Source organism: Drosophila subobscura, chromosome U, assembly GCF_008121235.1.
Source record: "Drosophila subobscura isolate 14011-0131.10 chromosome U, UCBerk_Dsub_1.0, whole genome shotgun sequence".
NCBI classification, from domain to species: Eukaryota; Metazoa; Arthropoda; class Insecta; order Diptera; family Drosophilidae; genus Drosophila; species Drosophila subobscura.
Genome location: NC_048534.1, coordinates 11,317,992 through 11,337,526, shown reverse-complemented (window position 1 = coordinate 11,337,526; position 19,535 = coordinate 11,317,992). Strand labels below are relative to the sequence as shown.

At 45.3% G+C, this 19,535-nt stretch overlaps 1 protein-coding gene across 3 annotated transcripts; it reads right to left on the bottom strand.

Moving 5' to 3' along the window:
• Positions 1–1,216: 1,216 nt before the first annotated feature.
• LOC117901771 (T-box protein H15) lies at positions 1,217–12,880 on the bottom strand. 3 transcript variants are annotated; one of them, XM_034812668.1, is made up of 6 exons: positions 12,448–12,880; positions 10,270–10,793; positions 10,063–10,196; positions 4,273–4,558; positions 3,038–3,282; positions 1,217–1,893 (listed from the first exon to the last, which is right to left on the bottom strand). In XM_034812668.1, exons 1-6 carry the CDS (start codon positions 12,785–12,787, stop codon positions 1,353–1,355), a joined length of 2,070 nt encoding a protein of 689 aa, XP_034668559.1. In that variant the 5' UTR covers positions 12,788–12,880; the 3' UTR covers positions 1,217–1,352. The 3 variants fall into 3 exon arrangements, with proteins under 3 accessions (XP_034668559.1, XP_034668560.1, XP_034668561.1); XM_034812669.1 differs by having other exon boundaries at positions 10,288–10,793; XM_034812670.1 differs by having other exon boundaries at positions 10,063–10,193; positions 10,288–10,793.
• Between the last annotated feature and the right edge of the window lie 6,655 nt (positions 12,881–19,535).

Genomic DNA, 19,535 nt, shown 5'->3' with positions numbered 1-19,535 from the left:
ATATTTTATTAGAACTTCGAAGCTTATTTAACTATATAAAATATATTTCTGGCTATAAATTTCTAGCCTAGTAATTGTTGGTTCCATCCTTGAGCCTGCCAATCAATTGATCTATTCAAATGCAAAATTGTTGGAGGGGAACTGCAACAAAGTATCTGCAAGTGGATACTATTTTATTATCCATTAAAGATGTCCAACCTTTACTGCTAAACAGGCACTTTAAAATGTTAATTGAAAATAAAGAGCAGTAGCTGGTTGCGATGGAATTAATAACAAATGTCTGTGGAGCAGACATACATCATTAGAAATTGATGACGCATGTCGCGTGCAACTGCAGCAGCAGCAGCAACTGCAGCTCGCTGCATCCATTGTTGATGGCATGCAACCCTTTGGCAGCACTAAAACACGGAGCGGTAATTAATTAGACTTTCATAAAGAGCACAAAATTCCATAAATTATATTTCATTGCCGGGGCATAAATGTCAGTGGCGGGGCTGGCTGCCATGCGCGACTGCGCATCACGTGCCCCACAGCAGAGAGAAAGAGAGTCGAGAGCCCCACCCCCTTTGGCCATATCATCGTTATTAATTGTTGGCCATATTTATGGAAGCACTTACTCGTCTCGTATTGTCCAGCACCAGCAGCAGTCATGCCCATGGCAATGGCAATCGCATGTTTGCAAAACAAAAATCGGGGAAAGCCCATTCCCATTCCCATTCCGAAACAATACTCGCACTCGGACTCGCAGCTAAAACTGAATGTTATTCGCTTTTTGTGTTATAAATTGTTTATTCAGTTTCTCTCTCTTTGCACATCATTTAAATAAGTGTTTACAGTACTTGGATTTTGCATTTTCATTGTGGTGTTTGGGGTGTTTGGGGGGGGAGTGTCTAAAGGGTTTAATTCAGCGTGGAATCTTCACAGTAATTGCAGTTGTAGGAACACATGGACAACAACGAAAGTGGATAAATAAAATTACAATACACAGAGAGCACACACAGGGCAGGGGCATGGGATCGGTGCTAGGCCTACGCGTAATTAAATTAACTAATACTGTTATAAATCTACAGAAAATTACAATAGAGTGAAACCGTTTCCGCTGTCCTTGACTCACATTCACCCTCAGCGCTGGTCACACTTTCAACGGTTCATGATTCACGATCTCTCTCTCTCTCTCTCTCTCTTCAGCATCACATGCAACATCGTTCACACTCTCTCTCTCTGTCTCTTGCATTCTCTTTGGATGTTGCAGCAACAGGTTTTTTGGGTTATTTACAAAAGGTTTTCAACAACATTGCACATACATTTCATAGATATTTTTCAGGGAATTCTGCTGGGTTGTGGGTTCTGCTTTAAGGACTCTCCGCTCTTGTGGAGGCTGGCGGCGAGGCCTGATGCTGCGGCACCTGATACGGACTGAAGCGCTGCGGATAGTGACTCAGCTGTGGCCTCGCCCGCAGATCCGGCGACGCCGAGCCGCACGAGGATGTGGGTGTGGCTGGGGCTGGCGGTGCTGCCGTTGCAACAGGTGGGGGCGGTGTGCGATTGGCGCCCGCTGCTGCCGCTGCGGCTGCCGCAAAGGCCGCCTGTTGATTGGCACTGGCCAGAAAGCCGGCCGTCAGCTGGGGCCACTGCTGCTGCCACATGCCCAGCTGGAAGGCGCTGAGATGCGAGGCTTGTGGTGGAGCCTGACGCTGGTACAGATGGGGTAGCAGCATCTCGGTGTACGGCGAGCGGCCGAACATCTGCAGGTGCTGGCGGGCCTTCTCCAGCAAGGCCAGCGAGGCGGCTTCCGCCTCCTGTGGGGTGAGCTGCGACATCAGCGGGTCCGGAAAGAAGCGCAGCGGTGCGGCTCGCATGTGCTGGTCGAAGAAGAACGCATCCATCGGATCTCTGCAAGACGAACAGAGGAGAGAGAATGAGAAAAGCTTTGGCGAAGACTCTTGGGCAGGGGGCAGTGGCTGCAGCAGGGGCAGGGCTTCAGTTGGGGCAATAACATAATTACGTTGAAAGTAACTGCCAATTGCCGACACTAAACTACAGGAACAACAACAACAACAACTGCAACAAAAGCCACCAGAGATACATTCACTCATTATTTTCGTGTTTTCATTTCATGTACGAATTGGCTTCAAAGTTAAAGCCGCCGATCTGTAATTTACGCCACTTAAGCCGCCGCCGTGCCGGCTACAACAGCGATGTTGCTCGTGTGCTGTTGCATGTTGTTGTTGTTGTTGCTGCTGTTGCTTCTTGATGTTGTTGCCATGTTGCTGCTGGCGGCAGAGCGTTTGCTGCCGCCGCTGCTGCGTTGCTCTTGCTGTCTTAATAGTCGCCGCCTGGCAACACTTTGAAGTTGCTGTCGAAAAAGGGCAGCAGCAGCGGCAGCGGCAGCCCTCAGGTGCCTTGCCAAAAAAAAGCCCGTAGGAAGGGCTCCATTTGGCGCTAAGGTCATCCAGCCACATGTTGCTGAGCCGCCGAATTGTTGCTCGTGTGCGAAAATGTTGCAAACGTTGAAGAGGAAATTTGAAATCTGATTTATGGAATTGAATACTTATTCACATCTTTTATTGAGAGGTTTGTTTGGAAAGAGCAAAATAATCTTACGAAATCGAATGCAGTCTACGGCAGATTTACTTGGAAGTCTTTACTGAAACATCCATTGACTTGGAAAAATCACGCATGATGAGTGATCATAGGATTTGCCCTTTAATCTGTATTTTTTCAGAGAAATCCAACAACTAGTCACACATCATTCTTCAATCACAATAGCGACGGCATCTGCTGATTGATCGCATGTGCAGCACGTTGCAGCCGCAGCAGTTGCTAATGGAAATGCGGCAAGCATTCCGCATTCCGCACTCTGCAGTCCGACACTTTCACACATTTTCGCTAATCAGCAGCAACTTGAGCTACTGTAGGGTTTTACGGCTCAACAGGCCATCGTAAATTAGGCCATAAATCAGACATGACCCCATAAAACCGGCAGAAACGGGGCCAACTACTGTAGCCAGCCCAGCATCCGAGGGAAGACACTCACCTATCAAAGTCAGTGAGACGCGACGAATCGCGAAATCCTTTTGCAAACGGATTCGAATCGATTTTGAGTTTCGTAATCAATTGATTCTGATAGGCCGTCACGGCCGTGAACACGGTCTCCGGGAACACGAAGGTTTTATGATCCATATCCTGCAGCTCCTTGGGATTGCCGGGTATGCTCTGGCCATGGCTCATCCGCACCAAGTGGATCCGTGGCTGATAGCGATGCATTGAGTTCAGCACGACCTGTAAGAAACGACAAGAAACGAAACGAGTTCCAGTTCCCTGAATGCGAATGTTTGCTGTGTTGTCTGTGCTTATAAAAAATGTACGCCCATAAAAAGTAGTCCATGTTTGTTTTGACTTTGCAGCCTCCATTCTTCTATGCTATCCCACATCCCGGTCGCCATCCTTTATGGCTGTGATAAAAACGGTAGCAGGCTCGTAAACAGAGCGTCGCCACTCGGATCTTGGGCTCAGAACATGTGGGCGAGTGGCTGGAGGAGTATTTGCCACCAAATTGCCAACAATTTTCATTCATTTTTGTGCGCGCGCAATGCCATTTGCATATGTGCACGCGGCAACTCCGACTGACCCCATCTGACCCGACACATACACCGAAGACAATGCCAGTCAGCCGCCCGCCAGTTTATGTGTTTGGCCTCTTCCCTAAAATATTCATAAATGAATTCGGGATGGCAGCACTGGCAGCACTGTTTGCTCACAGGTGCTCCTCTCCCTGGAATTGGGGTTAAGAGTCAGGAGTTGGAATCAAACACTGAACCCTAGAGACAAGTCTGCTAACATTTAAGGTTTCTGCTATTGAAAGGGAATTTTATCTAGATGGATTTCGTCTTGACTCACTTTATGGTATTTATTAGAGAGCTTTTAGCTCTTCTCTTCCTTCTCATCTTTATTGGTGATTGGTCAAGACCACTTGGATTTGCACCAACGATAGGAATTTACATGATTTTATGGGCCAAAAATTCGTGGCTTACTTAGCAGGACTCTATTTTCTGTTAGCCTTTAAAGCCTGCAAGTTCCAGCCTGTGATTCCTTATCCTTTCCGCATATAATACTTGCTGTTTCGAAAGTAGTTCATCCATTGAACAGCCTACCCAGCCCCCTATATCGATTTCCTTTCGCCTCTAACACTCCTGCATATCCACCCCGTGAATGTCCTTTGCTGGCTTAAGCAACCCACACACCAGCCCCAGTATCCAGACTTCGACTCACCTGTCCGCTCTTATCCATTTCGTTATTTGTCAACTTCACCTTCTCGAAGGAGACGACCTGTTTGCGCAACGCCTCCGGGCTGATGGGGCAATCCGGATGGCAGTAGATGCGGGCCGGTGGCGGTGGATCCGCCTTGCCCGCCACCAGCCAGGAGCTGCGATGGTAGGCATAGCGATAGCGCCGCGAGTCCAGGGGCACAATGTCCAGCAGGACGGCATACCGATCCGGGGGCTGGATCTGCCGCAATGGACCCGAGAAGCTCACACGCACCGTGGGGAACATGCGCCTGAAAGTGCACCAAGTGGAGTGTGTGTGTGTGGCCGGGAAATGTTAGTGAACTCAAAGAAAAGCATACAGAAAGGAGGGAAAATCGTGAACTATTTTTTTATTGCCCGCCATTGTGTTTCATGGTTGAGAGGGGGTATGCGGGGTATGCAAATAGGACGCATATTTAATTTTATGACTTTTAGCACGTTTTTGACACATTTCCGCAAGCGATGTCGCAGGCGGGCCCACTCCACAGCGGGGAGTACACAAGGTGTGCCGCCCCCCTAACCATTCCACAAACCAACCTACCCCCCCAACCCATCAACAGTTGAAATTATATAACAACAATTTGTCGTTTTTTGTGTGTGTTTGCGGTGGAAGGTAAGTGTAAATGACGCTAATGACCCAGCCCACTTTTTTTGTCATTTGTCTCCGAGCCAAGAACATGGGGAGAACACATTGTCAGAGCCACGCACATAAAGCCAGCATTGGGTGTTGGTGTCTATGGGTATACGAGTTCCATTTTGTAGCTGTGTGAGTGTGCTGGCTAGACGCATAACTTGAGGTGTGAGTGGGCTAATTGTAATTGATTTGCATTGAGTTGAGTTGGTAAGTTAATGGGGAGGCATTGGGGAGTGAAAAAATATATAATTATTATCAAAAAACCTTTGAGAGTAACACCTAAGATTTACTATGAAAAAATTCATCCTCATTCCACTTACAAAATTCAAAGCTTCCCCAGAAAAACCCCGAGAAAAATTACATTTTTTGCGTTACATTTCCATTGCAACTCATATTTGTGTGTGATTTGTCAACGCCCTGCTTGACAGACGATTACTGGGGGGTGGGGTCTGGGCGTGGCCAGTGTCACCACTTGCATTGTTTTAGCCAGAGTTGGATAACGTCAACTGGGCAACAGTTATGGCTGTGGCCCACACTATTCAGTTTGAGCAACAACCAAAACGAGCAACAGCCGTGGCATTCGTTGACTCCGTTGTAACACAAGTAGCAAGTGCGGCAGTTGCATGCCACAATTAGCACCATTGTAGCAGGCATTTAACATGGTTTCCCTTATCTGAATATCTACGAACTGCAGCCAAGCGGAAGCCGCCACAGCCGGAAGCTTCCATTTTGTTTTTGGCCAAAAAGCGAAGAGGCAGAAATGATTCGGCATGGAAGTTCGAGTTCCAGCTAAATTTATTCGGATTGTTAACACTTTCCTTCAGCGGTTTGATGGCTCTGCTAATGTGCCCATAAATGTGCGAAGCTAGACTGCCACGCCTCCTTTTTGGGCTATGGCCATCCCACGTCTAAGGCCGCCCCTGGCCCCAGCTTTTGGCTGCGAGACGGAAATGTCGTAAATCATATTCCAGCATTTACATACATTTTATTAGCCACAGCCAGAGTCACAGCCGGAGGCACTGACCACACCCCACCTACGGGGAAAACCCCATCGCAACGCAAGTTTAGTTCTTTCTTTTGCTGGTGTGGATTTTATGTATTTGTTTATGGGAAAATTAGGCAAATGGCTTTTACTCAGTTCTAGTGTGGAATGCGGGAGTGGACGCGGACCGAGCTTAGGTGCCAAAGGTTACAATTATGAAGTTTACACACCATTTGCCATGGCCAGAAATACCACAAGGGGAGGACTGGCCCTGGCCATCAGCGACTTGGGGTGGCTTTGCTTTCAATTAGTCTGGCCGAATATACGCTATAAATAGAGCATGGAGAGACCCAGGTCTGTGGGAGAGCCGCCAATTCATTATCAACACCTTTGTTACAGCAAATTAAGCCTCAAGGTCTAAATTAATAAAATGCAAATTAGCCAGCGACTAACGAAACAAAACGAACCAACCCTGAAGCCCAACACAAAAAAAAAAAACAGACTAAAAACGGATATATAAAACTATAACTTAGATCTTATCGAGAACTGACAACACTCCCCCTGTTTTCTCCCCGCTCCTTCCATCTTTTATTAGTTGATTAATTCATAATTTAGACCCGGCTCTGACCGTCCCTGCTGCACCTTTCGTCTGGGGGATTAACTTGTTTCAATTGTTGTCTGTCCCTGTCGATTCCCTCTGATAAATGGTCTGGGTTCAGCTGTTCGTTGAAATATTAATGGAGCTGTGGCAAAAGTTTCTGAAACTACCAGACAGAAACGAATACAGAAATTTCTGCCTGCCCGATGCCTAACCATTGCACCATGAAAATTGCAATTGCCATGCATCTTGTGCTACTGTCTGTCCCTTCGGACCCTAGCCCCGGGATAGACAGAGCGGACCTGATAGGCGTGAAGAGTTTGTCGCAAAATATTGACAAGCCGAGGGACTTCGACCCGCTGGGCGAGAGGTCAAAACAATTAGCCCGCCCGCGTCTACTGACTTTTGTGCGCCGCCTTTGTCCACAGATCCGGCAACAGAATGCGGAAAAGGCCAACCTCAAAACCGCTGACAGCGTGACAAAATTACAAACCACGTGATATTTTATTTCAATGACCGCAGCAGCCAGCACATACTTGCCCATAGATACGAGCAGACACACATAAGCAGAGCAGTCCTGAGAGCTAACCTGACCAGCTGACAGGCAGGTACACAAAAAGTCAAGCCATCTTTGACTCTTTTTCTTGGGCTGTAAATCATCCTCGTAGTCGGATTCATGTCTTCGCAATTTGATGCAGTTTTTGTTCGGCTCCGTTCTGATGGGAGCTGCGCATGCGCTTTTGCATGTTGTGTCAACATTTTCATGGCAATTCAACGACCACTGACTGCAAAGGAAATGGCTCTGAAAGGTTCCATATATCTGAACATTTGAGAGTAGTAAAACGTAGATGAAAGACAGGGTTTTAGTGAAATTTCAGGGCTTTCTGCACATAAAGTACTTCCTCCATGGAAACTTTCTGGAAATCATTTATCTCACTTCCTATTCGAATGCTTTTCACTACAGAGCCACATCTGATTCCTGCTGAACATGCCACCGAATCATGCCACCTAAAAGCTGTACCCAAGCATATACTTTTGTAATTTAAAATGTATCACTCACATACAAAAAAAATGTCCCGCATTGCCACTCCCACTTCCCCTGGTCGGACATGTTTAGCTACCAAACGACGTGCTGACATAGATGTATATCGGCATTGGGAATTATTGTTCCCTTTCTCTTTTGGCCAGACTTTTTTTTGCAATTGTATTGCATGCGTCCGTCCGTCTGTCCGTTCGTCAAACCCGCACAAATGTAAATACGAATGAGCGGCGGCCAGAACCGGGCATCGCATCGGTATCCTTTGACTAATTACAGGGCAGCAGTAGCAGTGGCAGTGGCAGCAGTCCCCAAAAAAACACCGAGAGTCAAACAGAACACGAAACGAAATGGGCCCAAGAGCCAGGGGACATGCAAATGTGCTGTTAGCGCGACAATCGGCAGCTATTACAATGCAATTTATACTTTGTGTGGACGCCAGGACATTCGACTGAGAACTCAGGATTCGGGAGGAGCGGGAGCGAAAGGAGTAAATTTGTTAATGTGTCGTAAATGCGCACAGCAGGGGTATGGGGGCACTGTTGACGGCTACCAAAGGGTTAAACAAAACACACACACACACACAACATTAACATCAAACAAACAAACAAAAGTTGCCAAGCGAAAAGGCAGAAAAGCAAAGGCACCAAAAGCACCAAAACATAAATCGAACAGAGAGTCGAATGTGTGATACTTAGTAAAAGCAAAGAAGAGAGGAGCTCACAGCACATATTGAATATAATATTTCTCTAGGGAATTGTTGAAGTGGTTTCTGAATGTAGGGAGTATCGATAATTATTTGTATTTATCAATTTTGTATAATAATTTGCATATAAACCTTCAGTTATCCCACTGCTTCGGGTAGTGTATTCACAGAAGCAGCCACGCAGTTTGCTTCCCCTTTTGCTGAGAATTAGTTTGATGGATTTGGGGCTAAATATCACCATCTGACCTTACCCTCAAATCCATCATGCCCAACTACATTGAAGGGGGCGCCGAAGTAACAGAACACAGGGCTCCTAACTACCAGCTAGCGACTAATGCGCATTTCGCATGTTATCAACAAAACTGAAGAGAAAGAGAATGGCAGAAAAAAGTAAACCCAAAAGCGGAGAAAAAACAACAAAACTTCTGGCACCCAAACAGTTATGTTTCATGTTCGTTCATGTTGCCTTTTTTCGTTTCGTATTCATTCGCATTTCGCATTCACCCCACCAGCGCCCCCTCCCTCCCTCGCTCCACCAGCCATCCATCCTACACGACATTCGCACGAGAATCGAGAAATATCGTCAAGCAATAATTTCTTCAACTTCTTTGTTGAGTTGCGAATGAAAAGTCGTTTAACCCAGGTCTGTGTGTGGGGTACAGGTGTTTGTGTGTGGCGTTATACCCTTGCAGAGGATACAATTATTTTGGAGAGACGTTTGCAAAAAATATAAGTGAGCTATGGGAAGGGTTATGTTTTATCTTAATCTCTCTGTTTTTATGTAATCTCTTTCCAGCAATGCAAAGAAAAAATCTGGAAGGGTATTTATAACCTATTTTCCTGTTCGAATGGAAGACCCAAACCGCTGATGAAACGAGCGGCTTCTGGCTCTCTGTTGGCCTGGCGGCTTCCCAATTTTTTTTCTGCTAATCGAACATCGACGGCACATTATTTCGATGCCTTGTCAATCAAATGTGTTGGCCAGCTCATGGAGCCATGTAAAGGAGAAACTAACCAAAAAGTTGTTGATATTTTCCAGTTAAGGCGAGGAGGCGTCATCGCCGGGGCGGGGCTGGTGGCGATATGGGGCTTGGTTCCATGGGTGAAAGGCGCATTAAAGTTTTATTGATTGTTCGAGTTTCTGTTTCGAGGACTTTTCGTGGGCTGCGTGGAGTGGAGTGCCTTGATTGGTACCCGACTGCCGAGGGCGGCATTATGGTTATGACCCGGACTGCCCCTCATCACATACTCCACAGAGCACGCCCCAATATCACCACTGGGCAAAAGGCCTTTGGCAAATTGAATTCCAATGAAAGTTAAATGAAATAAAATGCATGTGGGGAGAGGAGGTTGTGATGCAAGTGGACCCTGGGGATTTTGACAAACAAAATGTGATCGATTATCTGGGAATTTCTGCAATTGCAATCGATAAATGAATACTGCAAATTGTTCGGTACACGTTTAACCTAATCGATTGCTGATGAGGCAAATTTACAAATGATTGTTAGTTCGGGGTTGTGAGGAAAGTAGACATTAGCCGTAGTAGGGGTAAAGTATTAAATGATTGAGGTGCCAAGAGGAAAACATGGACATTCAGTTGAATATGTGTTGTATGATGAAGAAAGTCTAGATTCCTCTTTCAGGAAACCCACAACTTAATTAAAACAATTTTTATATTCATTCATGTTCTCTCAGCCAAGACCTTTCCACACTAATGCAACTGCCTGAACATCAACCATTCATCGTATTCGTAAACCACTCAAAGATCCCCTTTTAAATGCAAAAGTTTCTTGACTCACCTGCCCGATTTGGTAATGATCATTTCGGTGCCCAATTCATGGAACTTATCCCAGAGCTCCTTGGTCTCTAGGTGGCACTGGATGGGCGTGAGATCGTCGCAATTGCACGAGCCGAGTATCTTGGGCGTGGGCTGCTGTAGACGGAGGGGAGTATCGGAAGGTAGGACATGGTAAGAAAAGCGCTTTGCGTATGGGAGCGTTGCTGACTTTGTTGCGTTTGGTTACCTGCGCGGGCTCCTCTGGCGACAGGCGCTCGTCTTCTTGGGGACTCTGGGCTGGCGGTGGAGGCGAGGGCGTGGCCGTGGCAGTGCAGCCGCCGCCACCACCACCACCACTAGATCCAGCTCCAGCTGCGGCAGCATTTGGTGTGGCGGTTGAAGCACGCCCTCGATGGCTGCTTGATTTGCTGTGATTGCTGTTGTTGTGGCTGTTGCTGTTGTGATGATGATTGTGATGTTGGCGTTGTTGCTTGTTTGCTGTTGCATGGTGATGTGTCTGTTGCCTTTGTTGCTGTTGCTGCTGCTGCTGCTGTTGTTGCTGTGCAACACGCAATGCCTGGCGCGCTTGTTGCTGGGCCTGAACTGCTGCCGCCGCCGCCACTGCTGCTGCTGCTGCCGTTGCATTTGTGGCCGCCAGCGCCGTCGGCGATTCAGAGTCACTGCAGTCAACCACATCAACGTCAACATCATCGTCCACATCCTGGCCCGAATACTGCTCCACAGACAATGGACCTAGATGCAACAGAGACATCAAATTGGCTTGTTAATGCGGGAGGAACAGGAACGGGCAGAGTACAGCGAGCGCTATGGCAACGTGTTGCATGTCGATGACGAGGGACAGTCGACACACAGAATCGGTTGCGCCCAGATGTATTTTACAGATAAAGCCAAAAAATTCAATTATTTGCTCAAAATGCAATTTCATATGTTAATTTGGCCAATGTCTGTGTGCGTGTGCGTGTGCGCGCAGAGGTTGAGTCTGGGGGCCGCCACCACTAATGAATGCATCTGTTGGTTGGAGCTTCTGTCTCTACCCAATTATGGCATCTAAATAGTTTTGCATGCGCGACAGAGGGAGACAAACATACGCATTTGTACATATATTTATGTATACGAGTGTGTCTGACTCTCTTGTCATGCCACCACACCATATGGCACACTCTTCCCCCCTGCATACAAATAGGCTTTGATTATTTTATTGCCGCGCATTTGCCGCAATTATCAAGTCATCAACGTTGCATTGTCATCAATATATAATTTATAAAGCATACAAAAAAAACGAGAAAAAATATGCACAGAAAATAGAGGAGAAATATAATGCAATTGCGACACTTTTTCCCTCCCCGACAGGGTAGGAAAATTGTGTAAGGGGAATTGGGGAACGGGTATGGGTAAATACTAAGCAATCGATTAATTGTATCTTTTTGCTGAAAGGTTTTATTGACACATGGAACTGCTTTTATTACATATATTAAATAACAAAATGTAAATCAAAGGTTCTATTGAAGGCCTCTTAAGATTTTTAGAAGACAACTAGACTGAGTTTAGCTGGCGACAATGGTTTGTGAGGCTTTTTGAATTAGTTTACTTTAAAATAAAAGTATTTAACTGTATTTGGGTCACTAATCAAAAAATTGTTTGATGTTTTACAGATTCTTCATGTCTGCTTGTGAATTACTATATCGCATCAGTAAAATGGAATACTCGTTAAGTCCATGCATCGAGAACAGGTAACATTTTATAATATATAATAATATATTATATATAATTAAAATGCTAAAGGAGCATATGTTTGGTCATACAATTTTTCCGAAGAGTTTTTGGAGTGTAAACTGCGAAGTACTAATGGCAGTCTCCTGTAATTTTTTTCGCATTTTCCTTTTAAAAATTGCAGCTAAAGGTTACTAATAGATTTCTGCAGTTCCATAACAGACTGGATTTATTTTGTTATACAATTTTATTTATAAGTTTCAGCTTGATCACTTTTTCAGATAGCAATCTAAAATGTGTCTAGCTTGTGCCGCAAACATAAATATGTAAATGAAAGTTCGATTCGATTAGCGTATAAACCCATAACTTGAGCTAAACATCAACATGTTGGATATGCAGAAATATGGTTCATACTCAATCAACAATAGTGACTGGAACGTGTTCATTATGCAAACCAAAGATAAATACATATGAATAGAGTTTCTTCTGAGAAAGAACCAAAAGAACAAATGAACGACTATTTCACAAAAATCACCAACAATTTAGGCGACGAAAAGGAAATGCCCATAGAAATGCAAATTGATATCTATTTAAGAGTGTGTATGGGGATGGGGATGTATAGATTCAGATATAGTGTGTAGATAGATGGTGGAAAGGTCGGAATTACTTTACTCACTCAGACTCCTTTCGGATGGCTCGCGGCTGCTTGGGGCGTTTCCGCCGCGCGCCATAATCGCGGCAATTGAGAAATCCGTGGCAAAGGAAATGTTGTGCTGATGCTGATGATGCGGATGATGATGGTGGTTCAGCGGATGATGATTATGATGGTGATGATGATGAGTGGCGCTGCCGTTAGCGAGGTTAGTGGTGGCTGCCGCCGCGGCTGCTGCCACAGCCGCTGTGGCAATTTGTTGCTGAAGCTTGGACTTGAAGTTCTGGGATGACGACGAAGACAACGACGTCGGAGGCGGCGTCTGTGGGGGCTGTGTATTTGCCGGCTGATTGCTCAGAAGCATTTTCAAGCTGAGTTTTCCTCTTGCAGTGTTTTGATTTTCCGGTGTTTTAGGGATCTCAATAGCATACACAGTTTTGGTTTTATTTTGGAGATTTTTCTATATTTGATAGAGAATAATATATTCATATATTATTTTAAGTTTTCTTGGAATATATTGATGTAAATGTGATCATCATTGTCTGTGTGTGCTTCGTATTTATTCATTTTCAGATTTTCTTAAATTGTCCAAAAACTGTCTTGATTTATTTGTTTATAATTAAATTATCAATCATTAACAAAAATGTTCTTTTAGCTTTTAAAATGTCAAGCAATTTATTTCATTTACTTTCTTTTATTTATTTGTCAAATTTTAAGCGATTGTTTTGTAACATTTATTGGTTTTGATCAACTTTATTCATTTATGAAATTGTTTCAAGTGTGATCTAAATATTTGTTTGCATGTTTACCGTATTCGAATGCGAACATTTCCAGTTATTATTAAAATTGTATTCAAAAATATCCTTTCAATATTCGCTATCGCTATTCACAGCCAGTTCTCGAATAAAACACACAGTTCGTTTAGCCGGGATTCGCACACTTTACGACCGTAGCGAGGTCCCCGTCCGGGTTTGGGTCCGTGTCGGTGTCCGGTGTCTGGGTGCGGGTCGAGAGTCTAGTACCGTGCCGGAAGGGAGATAGAGAGAGATTGTGTGTTGGAGCCGCCGAGCCGTCGCTGCCACACAGTCACGCAGCTGACCATTGAATGAATCGCCATGAATCGAATGAATGAGCGCCGGCCCGATTCGCTTCTGGCCGCCATGTAAACGCATTCGCAAAAGCAAAGCCAAAAGCACAAAGGCAGCGCCAACAAAATGTGGCAGCGGCAGTGGCAGTGGCAGCGAACCGAAGTCGGAGACGAAGTCGCAGTCGATTCTGACCCCCAAAAGAGTGAAGAACCGATCTTACGGCAAAGGTTTTCAACACCCCAATACGTAACGATATAAATAGTCTTACGTCACGTGGAGCGCACCACGACTTAACGGTCTAACGGCGGATGGGGTGGGGGTAAGGCACTTGGTTGATGCTCCGCTGCCTCGTCGCAGCCAGCGTCAGATTCCTGACAGCACTGACACGCGGCCCAGCGCCAAAATAAAACTTTTGCCCTTACGTCACGCTAAGCCCTCGCTACGTAAGAGACGACACGGAGCGCGGCTAACCGCAAAAAGTTTCATTTATGAGAGGTGCGAGCGAGGCAGCTGGCTGGTGCGCATAACTCATTTCCATTTCCCAAAACTCCAACGAACACCAACATTCCCATGCACTCAATTGAGAGGCGGCTCCAAGCCGGCACGGGCGTGTGAGAGGGAGACAACTAGTGTGCCATGCACTCGAGAGAGCGCTTGAGCCGCGCGGCGTCCGTCTCTGTTTGGCGAGAGCAGAGCGCAAACATGTTCATAAATTCGTCATTTTGTTTTTGGGCGGCTGTTGACAGTTGGGTCGTTGTTGTAGTTGTTGCCATGGGTATGAGCGTGTGAGTGAATGAGGGCAAGAATGAGTGTGAGTGAGCAGAATGCTTGAGAGAGTGTGTGTGAGAATTGCTGGACGGCTTTCTGATTGTGTGCGAAGAGCGTAAAGCGTGAGTGAGTGAATTTCTAGCGAGTGAGTCAGTTTCTGAGTAAGTATTTGAGTGCACTCAGAGAGAGGGTGTGTTTTGTGCATTTCATCGGATATTTATGCACTTCTTCATTTCATAGCCTTTGTTCCGATTCCATTTCGTTTCGCTGGCTACTCACCACACTCAAATGAGTGGGATTCATTGAGTGTAGGTTTCAGTGCATGAGCTGAGTGTTGTATTGAATGACATTTCTGTGAATCTGTGAATATTACAATACTTCAACACCATTACGCTTCGAACAATATAAACATTTTTTGTTATAAAGAGAAACTATTCAAATTCCTTCTTAAGAAATTAAAAAAATTGTAATTTAACCATAGTTTATGGCCCTGCAAAAAATCTCAAAAAGAAGGAAGATCATTGATTGATTTATACTATTATTTTTATGTACCAGCAAAGTAACATTTTCATGCAAAATGTATGTTTGTTTATTTAATTTTTTCTATGCCCGCACCTTCCCAAGTAGAACCCATACCCCTACCCACGAAAACAGACAGAAAGACAGACCTCGAGAGTTATCTGAGCAAGTGTCTCGAGTGCGGCGTCCAATTGGAAAATCATAATTGAATATCAGGGTTCCTGTCACTCTTACTCCCCCACAGCACCCTCACTCTCTCCACACTTTGCCCTCACTCCGCTTTACCGCACACCCCTCCCTAGATAGGGTATGTAAATTTTTTTAATTTAAATGTTTGCTCAAAAGGAAAAAAAAAGAGGATGGAAAAAAATGCGACGATGGCGTGTGAACGCAGCAGAAAATTATAGTCCTAGAGAGTCCTGGAGTTCTGCCTCCTCCGGTGGCACCACACCAGACATCCCGCCACCATCTTGTTTCCCTCCTCCTGACTTTTTTCACAATTCGTCAGCTGCGCCCTATGCCCCGACCCCTGCCCTTGCTCCAGAATGCGGACGCGGAAGAGGATGAGGATACGCGGCGCCGTGCCCGGAGTTGTCCTTTTTTTTCTACGGCCCGACTGCGGTTTCATTTGCATGCGATTCGTGGTTGCCAGCCGATGTGGCGCACAATTGAGCCACTAATGGCGATGTTGATGGTGGCCAGATCGCCCAGAAACGGAGACAGCGAGGTGGAGTGGAGTGGGAAAAAAAGTGGAAGGAGGTGCGCTATGTGCTGGAACCCAGCGCCCAGACAGGGTGGGCCGTTTCCCTGTCTCCCGCTTTTGTTTGCTTTGTCGCGGTTCGGTGACAATTTTTCAATGATTTGTTTCCTGCCCTGAAATCTCATTTGCATATGCCACCATATTTTTTCAACTTTCCTGTTTTTGTTTCACTCCCTAGTCCTATCCCTGTCTCATGTGCCCATTCCCATTCGAATTCCTGCTCCGGTTCTGGAGTGAAAAATTGCAGACGCTTTGTTTTATTTTCGGTGTGGGTTGGTTCGTCTAACTTTTGGGCAATTTGAATTTGATTTAATGAAATCAAAAGGGCGTGTTCTCCTAATAGTGTTGTTCTCTAAATAGTTTATTGGGGGGTAGTCCTCTTTTTCCCTGGCTAATGAAGTGGTTAAGGGAATAGAAATGTTTCCTTCAAGTTGATTAAAACAGCAGATATATTTTTTTCAATTTTTAGGGGAAAGAGACAGGAGCAAAGTTCACTCAGGGAAGCAATATGTTGAAGGAGGCAGCGAGAAAAGGTGATCTGTACTTTTTTTTTGGGTATTTTTAAATGATTTGTAACAAAATGTATTACTAAAGTCATTCGACATGAAGAGTCCTCTTCTTCTATGGCATTCTTAGGCGTTTCAAGGCTATTTTTTTGAAGGCTTCTAGAAAAAATATAAAAGAAAATGAAAACCGTAGAAAATGTAACTATTTGAATGTAGAATTCCTCTGAGAAAATGCTGTTGGTCATACTTAGATGCAGAAAATCCAAATTAAAAAACTAAATATATTTTCCTTACTTCCTTTTCTTATCTGAACAAACAGAAACATTTTGACTGAATAGCTGCTTTCGGCTTGAGACATTTGCATAATTTCTGCATATTCCGCACTGCCAACAAATCAAAACAAAGCCATCCAAAACTTATTTATGAACAACATCGTAGAAGTCTGTAACTAACCTAAAACCAAGAAATGAGAAAACCTCACTGAATATAGGAAAAAAGGGATGGAAGGGGTTGGCAACCCAATCAACTCTCCAGCATCCATTCCCATTGAAATTGTATGGCGGGAGAGATACAAAACATTTTTGTTTACGCTTTGACGGGATTATGCCCGAAACGGAAGCCGCAGAGTGGATTCGATGCCCGATGTGGCTGCTGCTGTCGCTATCCATTAGTTTTTATTTGGGAAAATTTCACTATTTTCCTTGCGGTTCTTTTGCCCCCACTCCCCCCCCCATTCCGACGTGCACTAAATGGCCAATAAGCGTGCAGGGAAAAAAAGGAAGGAAAACTAAGCCGCTGAAGCCGTGTCAGGACATGGCCATCTAAATGCACATGGCAGCCATATTGTGCCACGGGATATATCAATTTTATTGCTGCCCAAAATCGAACCAACATGTGTGCCTTACGCTTTTTTTCCAGCCCTATTGTTGCATATAAATTGCGTAGCAAATGGTTTTGTTTTTGCAACCTTAATCCTTTGTGCCCCAGAAGGTGGAACAAAGAACAGAGAAATAATAATTGCAAACAATTGTATTTTATGGCAAGCCCGTAACAGTGTCAGTGCCAGTGTCAGTGCCAATGCCATTTGCCATTCGCCAGTGCCTGAGCATCCTTGAGGAGAAGGAGTGCGAGCGAAGCGTGTCACTGGAGGGCAGGTGTGACTGTGACCAGATCGGCATACCAAGGACACGAACCCGAACGGGCACTTATCCTTGAGAGATTCCAGAGTAGAGACCAGAGCAAAGCAAATCAATTATGCCAGCAGCCAAAGCAGCAGCGGCAGCAGCAATGAGTCCCTGATCTCGTCCCTAATTTGATTTCATTACCGCGCCCACAACTGCGAAAAATTGTAGGCAAAACAAATCCTTTTGGCCATGTCTAGGGCGGAGCTGTGCCCGAGCTTAATGCGAAAATTAATCGAATCGAGATCGAAGCTGGCTCGCAGCTCTGGCAACGCCTTCCAGCTGCACACCATACCAGCATCATCATCATCATCATCATCGGTAACCAGAAAAAAAGAGGCTCCAACCCGAAGCCCCAACCGAAGAAGAACCAGCGTGCCACAACTACCGAAAGCGTTGAAAACACTTTGTCGGCTCACAGATGCGTTGATAATATGGTAAAATTGCCAATGATGCACGCCCACTGTTGCCACAGCGACTGCTGAGACTGCTGGAACCCCAAGCAGATGCAGATAAGCCTCCTCAGATGCAGATACAGATGCAAAATACAAAATACAAATGGTGCGACGAGCGGACTCGTATGCAGATACATTTGTTTTGGTCTTTGGCCGTGGCACGACTGTTTCCTGCCACATGGTAATTGCCACATCAAATGTGCTAGAGAAACAAACGCTCCACTCTCTCTCTCTCTCGTTGAGATTAACGATCTTTCGGTATGGACCACATCCTGGACGGGAATCAGCCTGGCGGAGAACATCAAATGCTGAAGCAGCAATTGAAATTATTATTAACACGCGTTCCGTTTGCTGTCAAAATTTATGAGCTCAACTTGCAGCGTCAATTGTTGCTGCTGCTGCTCTGTCGATGATGAAGTTGAGACAGATAATTGTTGCACTTGGAGAAATAAAGAATAGACTTCTTTAAACACTATTCGAATTTCTTTCTTCTCTCCTTTGTTTCTCTTAGTGTAAAAGCTGCAAATTACTTCTTCAACATAAACAAAACGGTTAGATCAAAGAGACGCAAAACCTGGTCTGGAGAACACGACAAACACTAGCTGGCTGCCGTTTTCTTCAGAGGTGGCACGGCATGGATGGATGGATGGAGAGAGAGTCGCCACACACAGAGATCGGCGTCAATGGGATGCGAAGAATGAGCCCTCATCCGAGCCACCCACACGATAAAGAGCTCAACTCGACGCTTGACTTGAGGCTTATTAAATATTAATAAATTGCCCTCGAATGACTGGGAGCTGGAGTCGGTGTTTGGTGAGGAGAAAATCTGAGAGTAAGAGAGATCTTAGCCGAAGAAGACACAATGTCAGCTATAGTCAGGTATTCTATTGAATCAGGGGCGAGCATGGAAAGGGGACAGGACAGGTTGTTCTTGGGGGTAACCAATAAAAATCTCTTGTCATTGTCGCTGTCAAAACTGTGATCACACCTTGCTGTCCCATTGTTTGGTTACCATGTGATTAATGCGATTTATATCGGATGCAAGGACATCCATCCCGATCCCAGGAAAACGCCAAAGGAGCGTGGGTAGGCCCGAGAAAATGAAACAATGGAAATCTCGACATGCCAGACAATAGAGCGTGGCGGAGGAATGGACAACACAGCTTGTAGGAAGCTGACTGCAGCACAAGGTGTGAAAGATCAACGAGGTGAACGAGGGGCCACGTAGCTACCCCAACTCCTCCTATCCATACTCCTCCTAGAAGGTGTGTGTGCGTGGGATGCTAAAGCCGATGCCGATGCCGATGCCGATGATCTTATCGCGCTTCGAGACGCTCTGTCTCCTGAGAACCAGGCACAAGGTGACGCTGATTTGTCTGGTCTTCTCGGTTCCTTGGTTTCCTAGAAGCCATTCCATCTCCACTGCCATATCCATATCCATATCCATGTTCATGTCCATGTCGATGTCATGACAGTGCGAAGTTTACCAGGAACCAATCATTGCCGAGCGCCTATTGCAATTAATCACAGGGCGGTGCAAAAGCTTCGGCTGATGGCCGCTAAGCACGCTCCCAGATGCAAGCAGCACAAAATTGCTGTCACTGCACAGTGGCATAAGTTGGAATATATTTGGCTATAGTTCTGGGGTGTGGAAAATGATTGAAACCTAAGGGAAATATGAAAATGTAGCTAGAAAGCAATTAGAAATGAATAATGGAAAATTCACTTTAAATATAAAAATATTTCTAGTTTTGAGCTTAAGGGATTACTCGGCTATTTATGTAGTCAAAAGCTGGTGGTATTGGTGGTATAACACAAAGAGTTTCCTTTTATTA

What these genes read in the sequence shown, in the direction of transcription:
- LOC117901771 (XM_034812668.1), bottom strand. Translation starts at nt 12,787, where the DNA reads ATGCTTCTGAGCAATCAGCCGGCAAATACACAGCCCCCACAGACGCCG. An exon ending in GCCATCCGAAAGGAGTCTGA is followed by an intron (nt 10,794 to 12,447) that starts GTGAGTAAAGTA and finishes TGTTGCATCTAG; the next exon opens with GTCCATTGTCTGTGGAGCAG. An exon ending in AAATGGATAAGAGCGGACAG is followed by an intron (nt 3,283 to 4,272) that starts GTGAGTCGAAGT and finishes CGTTTCTTACAG; the next exon opens with GTCGTGCTGAACTCAATGCA.